Source organism: Sinocyclocheilus rhinocerous, unplaced genomic scaffold (assembly GCF_001515625.1).
Source record: "Sinocyclocheilus rhinocerous isolate Xijiao unplaced genomic scaffold, SAMN03320098_v1.1 scaffold846, whole genome shotgun sequence".
NCBI classification, from domain to species: Eukaryota; Metazoa; Chordata; class Actinopteri; order Cypriniformes; family Cyprinidae; genus Sinocyclocheilus; species Sinocyclocheilus rhinocerous.
In genome coordinates, this window is record NW_015661883.1 from 28,250 (window position 1) to 38,112 (window position 9,863).

Below are 9,863 nucleotides of genomic sequence, written 5' to 3' on the forward strand. Positions count from 1 at the left end.
CTCATTACGAATTTGGGAAGACTTTTGTTGCACGTATCGCATTGTCACATGCCTTGTAAAAATTAATAAAAATGTTACTGAGCAGCTGACGAGTAACACCGTTTCAGCGCAGATTTCCCTCGCGCTTTGGACTTTGAACCCTACCGCCGCGAGCTCGTGCAGCGCTGTTTGAATACATGCAATTCCTGCGTGTATTAGAAAACAACATTCTGCAGTTTATTTAATTGTTTAAGGGCATTTCGCGATTTTAATCATCATACAACCATCAGCAACAACCACCCTTTCTCTTCTCATCGAAGACATGCGATGCAATACTAAACAGTCTCTCGCTGTCGATGCTTGTAATGATTTTTGCGTCTTTCTCGGACAGCTGTTTCCACACTGCCGTCATGTTTGCTGCATTAGCGCGCGCCTCTATTTGATCTCGTCGCGTCATTGTTCGGTACAATTTATTTGGTCTTTTCGCTTATTCCGAGAGAGCTTTTTTTGCTATTTTCGGCCAAATAATTTCGGTTGCCAAACATTCGGTGCATCCCTAGTTTTTTCTTTTTTTCTTTTCATAATTTCATATACATTACCGTTCAAAAGTTTGGGATCATTAATGTTGTGTATATGTGTTATCAGATCATATCAGTTATTGAACACTTATTCTTGTATATAGTATATAATTTATTATATATTCTTATTTGATTACATATAATGTATAATATTTATTATTATTATTATTATTATTATTATTATTATTATTGGCTATGGGTTTTGTCCAGAATTGTATTGGTGTGGTCTCTGAAAAATTGTAAAAATTTAAATCTTTTGATTCTGAAAAGTATATTCTCTGTGCTGCTCTGAAAGTACCAGAGTGCTCAGATGATTTACTTAAGCTACACAAACTGTTTTTGAAAGTGTGCAACATTATTATTATTTTGAATAACTTTGAAGCAAGTGTGTAAGTATGTTGCATTACGTTGTTTTGCAGGTTTGGGACTACGAGGCTGGGGATTTCGAGCGCACCCTGAAGGGTCACACTGACTCAGTGCAGGACATCTCCTTTGATCAGACTGGAAAGCTGCTGGCTTCTTGTTCTGCAGATATGACCATCAAACTCTGGGACTTCCAGGGTTTTGAGTGCATCAGGACCATGCACGGTACATATTTCCTGCATTTGCTACCACATTATTACCATTATTCAAATCTACTGCTGGAAGAAATTCCTTAAATGGCCTTTGACCCGCCATGTACTGCAGCTACTTCCAATATAGGCTTAAAGCTTCCTGGGATCCTTAGTGAACTGGAAAATCCTCTCTCTGGACGCTGAGACACAGACAGGGCCGGTTGGTCCAGGGGGAGGGGTAAAGGTTAGTTTGGGGGCAGGATTAACCAGGATGACAGCTTTAATCTCTCTCTCAAGTACAAAAGGTGCCTCTTTTAATCATATGCCATAAGTCTTGTCCTTTACATCGGTCAGTAAATGACATTAGATACTTCAAATGAGGATTCAGGTTTTTTTGTTTTTTTTTGACATTGGATGGTTATGCCACAAGTCAAAAGTCCAGTTGCTTGAGACTAACTGTAACTAAGCGTTTCCTTGCACTCCATATCTCATTCGTCTTCCTCACATCCTCAGGACATGATCACAATGTGTCGTCAGTTGCCATCATGCCCAACGGTGATCACATAGTGTCTGCTTCCAGGGATAAGACCATTAAAATGTGGGAGGTGGCCACTGGGTGAGTAATACATAAGTGCATTGTGTGGGCTAATTGTGATCTGAATCTGTACTCTGCAAGGATTTCAATGAGTCACATGTATTGCTCTGAATGTCTTGTAGTTTTTTCCGATGTTATTGACTCAAGACAAGTAATTACATTATTCGTATTTTTTTTTGCAAAGCAATACAAAACATTCTGTGTGTCAGTGTATAATGATTCTCTCTCTTGCGTCAGTTACTGTGTGAAGACGTTCACGGGTCACAGGGAGTGGGTGCGTATGGTCCGGCCCAATCAAGATGGCACACTGTTGGCCAGCTGCTCTAATGACCAGACGGTGCGCGTGTGGGTGGTGGCCAACAAAGAGTGCAAGGCGGAGCTGCGGGAGCACGAGCACGTGGTGGAGTGTATTTCCTGGGCCCCTGAGAGCGCACACCCCACCATATCTGAGGCTACAGGCTCTGAGGTACATAGTGTTGAACTTTCTAAGGCTGCCCAAGACTAAAGATTTTTCTAGTCAACTAACTGATCACACATTTATTTTATATCTGAGGCAAATTGCCTATACGTTGAGTTGTGACGTGCATGGGTTTTGTGCCACACTCCAATGCATGGAGACAGAGACGTCAGATAGCGCATCCTGTTTTTTTTATATTTACAAAAGCACAATGTCTTGTTGATATTATGAGTGTGTGCAAATTATGGATATGCCGGTATCAAATTTTCATGTTGCGATTAATTGCTCATCAAATAAAAGTAGACCCTTGATCATGTGTATGTATTATTCTTATATTCTTACTGTTATCAAGAAAAAATGCCAGTGATCGTGCCAACGCCTCCAAGTCATGCAGTAGCACACTAACCCCTTATTTACACTGCACACGTCTGCAGCGCGTTACGGCTCTGAAATGGCCAACGGAGCTGATTGCGGCCACTCTAGTCAGTGCTTGTGTTTATACCAGCCGTGCCACACTGTGGCACGTTTTAGAAGAGTCCCGGAAGCGGCTCTCCATGCTGCTTCACTAAAGATAGGTGCCTAGTCTATTTTTGACGGACACCACGTCCAAGCCGCACAGTTAAAATACAAAATAAACACGCTGTGCAGACTAAAACACAGCTACAAATCTTTTATCCTTGTTGTTCATAACTGGACTTTTAAGTTTATTAACTTTGTCTATAGGCTATAGCACAACAAAGCAGGACATGGCAATAAACACAATTAAACCGGACAAAACATTACCATTTAGTCAACTTAACCATGGTAGAACCCCAAAAATCAAGAAAAAACACGAAAAATCAAGAACAAATGTCAGAGAAGCAAATCTCGTGGTCTCGCAAATCCGGTTGCTTCGCTTCTGAAATGCTCCTGGTGTGAGTTGGCACCGCGTGGAGGATGGAACAAAACCTTGTCGGAGCCGTAATGCGCAGCGGACATGTGCAATGTAAACAAGGCGTAACAGCTTCCACACTCCGCACAAACACTTGGATATGCGCCCAACAGTGCACATTTATCTAGGGTAACATTAGAGCAAACGGCCATGTAAATTTGCTACTACTTTGCATGTTTCAGTTTCAAATGATAAGCCATATTTGAGGTCAATGAATGATAGGCAAACGTTTGTATTTTCTGCCCGATATACTGTAATTACTTCAAGGACCAGCCATTAACTATCTGTCATTGACAATGACCGTTTTTTTTTTTCTGCAACTAACCAACTAATAAAATTTTAGTCGACTAATGTTTAGTTGACTCTTAGCGGGGCAGCCCTAGAGCTTTCCCTCTTTTTCCCTTTTCTGCATCATCGTGATTAGGGATGGGTACCGAGAACGGTATTTTTTTGGACCGGTACGTAATTGGGTCAATACCGGAATACCGATAGCTTCAGGACAAATGATACTGTTATCGATACTTGCGTTGTTTTTTATCCCTATACTTCAATGTTAACGATGAATTAGAAGCTGCTGCTTGTCATTTTCCTTCACTTGAATGATGTGGCCGACGTTTGCCCGATGTGTGCGTGATATCCATGCACATGGTGCTGTGTGTGTTTGCGTGCGATTAGTCATCGTGGCAAGAGTGAAATGTTTGAAAGTGTGGGCTCACGTTACAAAACTAGGCGACGAGAGTATCAGATGCAATATATGCAGTAGTGTAATAGTGAACAAAGGAGGCAACACTAGTAATATAATGAAACATTTACTAACAAAATACAACATCTCAAGCAATGCACTGTATTATGTCTCGCGGCTCCAGCTCCAACTGAAACTCGCGAGACACATTCACATCAAATGTTGATTCGGTAGAGTTCACGAGACTTATTCGCAATCACAAAAGTACATTATTTCTGCATGCTTTAAGGCCTTGCCGGTTAAACGTTTTATTCGGGTGCTGTTCTAACATGTGCTTATTCAGAGCGCGTACACCCAAAGCGTCCGTACACTAAAAGGCCGGTCAAACAGCACCTGATTACTTGGTTATCTTATCGTCTGATTGTGCTAATACGGTCAAAAACACACAAGATTTACATATAAACACAGTTAATTATGTCTAAAGTGAAAGTAAACAGTTGAGAGAAAAACAGATGCGTGCAGCTCTTAAAGCGGCAGTACTAAACATGCTGCCACTTGTCTTTAAAGCAGGAGTGTCCAAACTACGGCCCGTGGGCCAAATGTGGCCCATGGATTAATTTTAAGCGGCCCGCAGCTGTCTTAATAGTCAGTACTAAACATGCTGCCGCTTGTCTTTAAAGCAGGAGTGTCCAAACTACGGCCCGTGGGCCAAATGTGGCCCATGGATTAATTTTAAGCGGCCCGCAGCTGTCTTAATAGTCTATATTATATATGGCCCGCCAAGCATAATTTACAAAATAGGCCTATGCAGTTTCAAAATGTCAATAAAAACACAAAATTTTAGACCAGATGTAGCAGTAAAACACGAGTGATATCAATTTGATAACTCATATGCACTCTCATTTCTTTAGCGCACACGAATTCCTAAACGCGTCAAAAGCGGAAGAGCGCGACTCGTTTGAACCGCGCTGCACGGACCGTTAGCTCTGCCTAAAGACAGCGTAGCGCGAGCTCAGAACAAATGCGTTTACTCGCTGACTGATCTCGATCACGAGACCACTAAACAGCGCTGTGAGAAGCGTTTGAGTTTGGAGCAGAGGTTTCCATACAAACCACACATGTCAAAGGCAGATGAAACAACTTGAGAGTGAGTAAATGATGACACAATTTTCATTTTTGGGTGAACCATTCCTTTAATGTTAATAAAATAAAACACAAAGAGAAAAAAAACTCACTGCTCTTGACTGAAGAACTTTAATACAGTTGATAAAGTTCAGTAGTAATACAATAACTTGAAATTTTAAACCGCTTTTCACTTCATATCTTTTTGCACCAAATAGTATTGATAACACTATCGATAAGTACCGGTATCGATAAGCGGTATCGGTATCGATAAAATGCAAACGATACCCATCCCTAATCGTGATACTCTAGAAAGATATATTGTCTTCTTTTAATAATTTGTCATGTTTACTCTCTTCTTGCAGAACAAGAAAAGTGGAAAGCCTGGGCCATTCCTGTTATCTGGATCCAGAGACAAGACCATTAAAATGTGGGACATAAGTACTGGCATGTGCCTTATGACACTGGTGAGTTAAGCTATAGTTCAGGCAGCTTCATTGTATGATATCTATAGTCACACTGTCTGTGTTCAGAATAAAAAACAAAATACTGCTTACTGCATACTTAATAAAAAATTTAAAAAAAGCACTATGGAAGCCCATTTCTGCCACATAATAGAAAAAAATGTTTTGTTAAATCATAATTATGACATATGTCAAACTTGAAGATACAAGACCTCATCATGACATAAATTGAAATTATGAGATACTAAGTCATAATTCTGAGATAAAATGTTGATATTGTCATAAGTTGTAAATAAAAATTATAAAATTTTTATACTAAATTATGAGATTTGTGAAATTTTTCAGGCATCAAGAAAGGTCCTTTGTCTATTATCAGTCACAGTGTAATGATGTATGAAGCACGGCTCACACAGAAGTCACTTTCAAACTAAGCAACTTTCTGTTGGTCAACACGGTGACTTGAACCTGTTGCGAAATCTGCATGGGAAATTTGTGTGAATTCCTGATTATGTGGATTCCTGTTGAAATGTGACTGCACTGTCATAATTATGAGAAAAACATTGACAAGTTGAAATTATGAGATGCTAAGTCATACCTGACAAGTCGGAATGTTTTTTCAAAATGATGACATTTTCGTAATTATGACTTTTTGTGTCATAAATTTGACTTTTGGTCATAATTGCTTATCAGTTTCAGCTTATCTCATTATGACTTGATATGTCATAATTTTGACACATTTTATAATGTTATTACAAAATAATTTAATCTTGTGTCATAATTAATGACTTTACCAAAACATGGCTTTTTTTTCTTATTCATGGTGGAAATAGTCTACCATACATTTATTCAATGATCAATATTTTCAGACAGTAGTATATTACATTGTCACATTATGTCATTATGTTGAATTTGAGTTCATGATTTCTGGAAACAAAAATGTTATATTTTTGAATCCAATTTTGTTTATGCAAGGAGTCAATAACAGCCCAGTTAAATAATGAGTTAAAGAGGAGACATTTAAAGTAGCAGTTGATCCCTTCTGCTTTATTTCTCATGCTGTTAATGGAAAGTTGCATTGCATTGTGGGGTGTAGCACCCAGTACAATGTTCTATTTTATATTGCACATTTTGGTCAAATGTATTCACAGTATTCCATGCATATAGAAACTTTGCATTGGAATACTTGAGTATTATACATATTCTGAACATGTACTGTATTACTGCTCTGTATTTGATGGATTGGTGAAATATAAGCAAACCGCTTTTTCAAATACACATTGAAGTGATTCTCCCCTTTTATTAGATCAGATTATACTGAATCATATGGCAAATTCTGAGCTCTTATTCACAATTTATCATTCTTCTTTCATCTTTTACTTCTCTGGCCTCTCAGGTCGGTCATGATAACTGGGTACGTGGAGTGCTGTTCCATCCTGGTGGGAGATTCGTAGTGAGCTGCGCTGATGACAAGACCCTTCGTATCTGGGACTATAAGAACAAGCGCTGCATGAAGACCCTGAGTGCCCATGAACACTTTGTTACCTCTCTGGGTAAGCCAAGCAGACGTTGTTGCCTGGAAATTCTTGAAACGAAATGGTGACGTTTGGTCTCATTACACTATCAAATCTTCATCCTGAAATATTCATCCTTTCTTCCACAGATTTCCACAAGACTTCTCCTTACGTGGTGACAGGAAGTGTAGATCAAACGGTCAAAGTGTGGGAATGTCGCTGATCGCCATAGGTTCCGCCCCTTCCCTTTCCCCACCAACGCCACCACTTTGGCCACTCCCACACCTGCTCTTCAGGATGCACTCATTACTATGGTTACCACCTCATCCAGCTCTCTTCTAATAACTATTGTCCTTTTATGTAAATTACTCTGGATGTAGTTTGAGCTTATTAAATGTTACACAACACACTCACAAGGAAAAAACAGAAATAAGTAAAAAGTAAAACAAGTATTCTTGCATGGTGAATCCAAACCTTGTATACTGTAAATTTTTGCTTCTCCTCATCTAAAGTACCGTAGGGATGCAGAGCACAGGTGTTGCTCTCACCTCAAGCGTTTATGAACAGAAGGCAGAATGATGCTGTTTGGGGAATTCAGGATACAGGGCCCTCAAAACCGTTCTGTTGGACGTTTATGTTTTCTTTCCCGATGATTGTCACATTCTGCTTTAAAGAAAAGAAAGACTTTTAAACATTTAAACTGACTGAAGATGAACAGCTTGACTTGTCTGTTCTGGGGGTCTGTAATGTAATTTAACCATATGAACGCCTGGATGCTTAGTTCTCCCCTTTACAAGAAGATTCTCATTTGACATGCGTCACTTTAAGAAGAGGTAACAACTTCGGTTCACATTATTGAACCATTCTCATCCACAGCTCATCCACGAAGTCCTTTTCCGTTCTCAAAACAGGTTTGAGACCTTTTGAGGCCGTTTTGGCAAATCTACATGCGATCCCCTTTGAAAAGAAGTGCAGAAAACACAATACGAGAAAAGGATTGCTTTTATAAGGACATGAATCGGTAAAGTGCACTTGTCCCTGGAAAAATAGGGTTTACATTTTGTTTCTCTCTCTCTCTCGCTCTCTTTTTTTTTTTGTGTGTGTGTACAAAGGATATAATTCTGACACCCTCCATCGCCAACACAGTCTGATTTAGTACCTCTGCTACTCCCAGATTTCACTCGGACTGCCCACATTCTGCTTCACTATTCTCGAAAATGACTTAATTCGGTCATAGGTTTCATTAACCCCTTCTTGCGTAACACCCTTCGTCATTGATATAGCGCTTTCATTGCTTTGTCATTCTGCTGCTTGCTTGCACCATCTGCTGCCTGTCCGCGCGTTTGTGAAGACTTCACGAGACATTGCCCATACAGGCTTTTTGACGTACTCTGTGGTACTGCTCAGTGACCTTGAGCTATCTAGTCAGTCTCTCTTGATTCAGTGAGGTTTTTGGCATTGCAGAGGAAGGCACTGTCCTGGACCTTGTGGAGTTTGAGGACGACACCTCCACCATAGATCGACGTGCAATATCTATAGGCTGCTCTGTGTGTGTTAACTATTAAGGTGTGCATGTGTTTTCTATGAACACATTTATAGGAAGATGGCCTCCTGATCAGATTAATGGGGCAGACAGACGGAGCGAGTTTGAAAATTTCTCCACTGGCTGCAGTACAAGGCAACAGTTAGTAACTTATAAGACTACATCAGTGGTGAGTAGTTTGCTGTGCTTGCTGGTCCGCAGCGTACTGTTTCCAACAGTAGAGTCATGTATGCCCAACCACTGCCATCCCAAAGCTGTGTATGTAGAATCTTTGGATGTGTGTGTGTGTGTGGACGTCACTTCCTGTCTGTGAGCACACAGCGGACTCTGACTCCAGCTATTCGCTTTCTCTGCCTTGTTACTGTACTGAGAATCCCCAATATCGAGGACTTCATTCTGCTTTTTGTGGTCTCACTGTTGACACACTCGTGCACTCACATAAATAAATAACTGTCCATCAGTATATCTTGATGTCATTGTTTGCAACATAATTAAAATAATAAAATATCTGTAAATATACATCAGCCCATCTGTTGTTGTTGTTTTTTTTCATCTACAATAGTGGCCAAAATATTGCCACTCTTTTGTAGGAATAATGCAACATTTCATCCAAAATAGGTGTTGTCGACACAACAGGTGGTCCATGACCCTGAGGGTATTCAGTTTTATTCAACAACAATTGTGAAAAAAAGAGCTTACAAATACAATATAAATTATTTAATTAAATCAAGTAAAATTGAATGTAAAAAAAAAAAAATTATTATTATTTTCGTCATTTTGCTGTGTATGCACCATAATATAGTAGGGTACAACGGGGCTAAAGGTGCCTTTGATATTATTTTCATCTAAACCACTAGATGGCACAAAAACGTGGCGTAGCACTTTCCAAAACATCCGCTTTTCAAGATGCACGTGTATATTTGTCTGATCCTTGACGCGATCGCGCGCAGCAGTGTAAAGTTGATTCTGTGCTTGCTTGATCTAATATTTTGTGTGTGTTTTTTTTATGTAGATTTAAGTAGCAAATGAAAATCACTAAAATTAATGCATATATTTTGAGACAAATGTCTTCTTTATGATTTTCAGTTTTGTTTAATATAATTAATAAAGCAACAGTTTTTAAATAACGAAAAAAATATGTAAAAGTATGGTATTTGGGGTAAAAAGCACCCCTGCTGTCGGGGCTAAAGGTGCACAGTAATTAACATGAATAAGCTATGCAGAATTCGGTGTTATGGCATTGTTGGCACAAGAAGTATCAAGTTATTAGCATGCTTAGCATCATTGTAATAGCAATTGTAATAGGTATATTTGCAGCATGTTTGGGGTATAATGTAAATACTTTTTTCTCAATGAGATCTTTTAATCTCTCTCTCTCTCTCGCTATATTGCTAGCATACCACTAGAGGGAGGACTTGCATTAAAAAACATGATCATACGACACGAC

At 39.3% G+C, this 9,863-nt stretch overlaps 1 protein-coding gene across 1 annotated transcript in view; it reads left to right on the top strand.

The window, feature by feature from the left end:
* The window catches only part of LOC107726779 (lissencephaly-1 homolog B-like), a 24,796-nt gene extending 15,856 nt beyond the window's left edge, over window positions 1–8,940 (top strand). The window contains exons 5-10 of the mRNA XM_016536461.1: window positions 977–1,145; window positions 1,625–1,727; window positions 1,944–2,172; window positions 5,264–5,365; window positions 6,756–6,912; window positions 7,023–8,940. Coding sequence (XP_016391947.1) covers window positions 977–1,145; window positions 1,625–1,727; window positions 1,944–2,172; window positions 5,264–5,365; window positions 6,756–6,912; window positions 7,023–7,096 — 834 coding nt within the window. The 3' untranslated portion in view covers window positions 7,097–8,940. The remainder of the gene's footprint in view (window positions 1–976; window positions 1,146–1,624; window positions 1,728–1,943; window positions 2,173–5,263; window positions 5,366–6,755; window positions 6,913–7,022) is intronic.
* The last annotated feature ends 923 nt before the right edge of the window (window positions 8,941–9,863 follow it).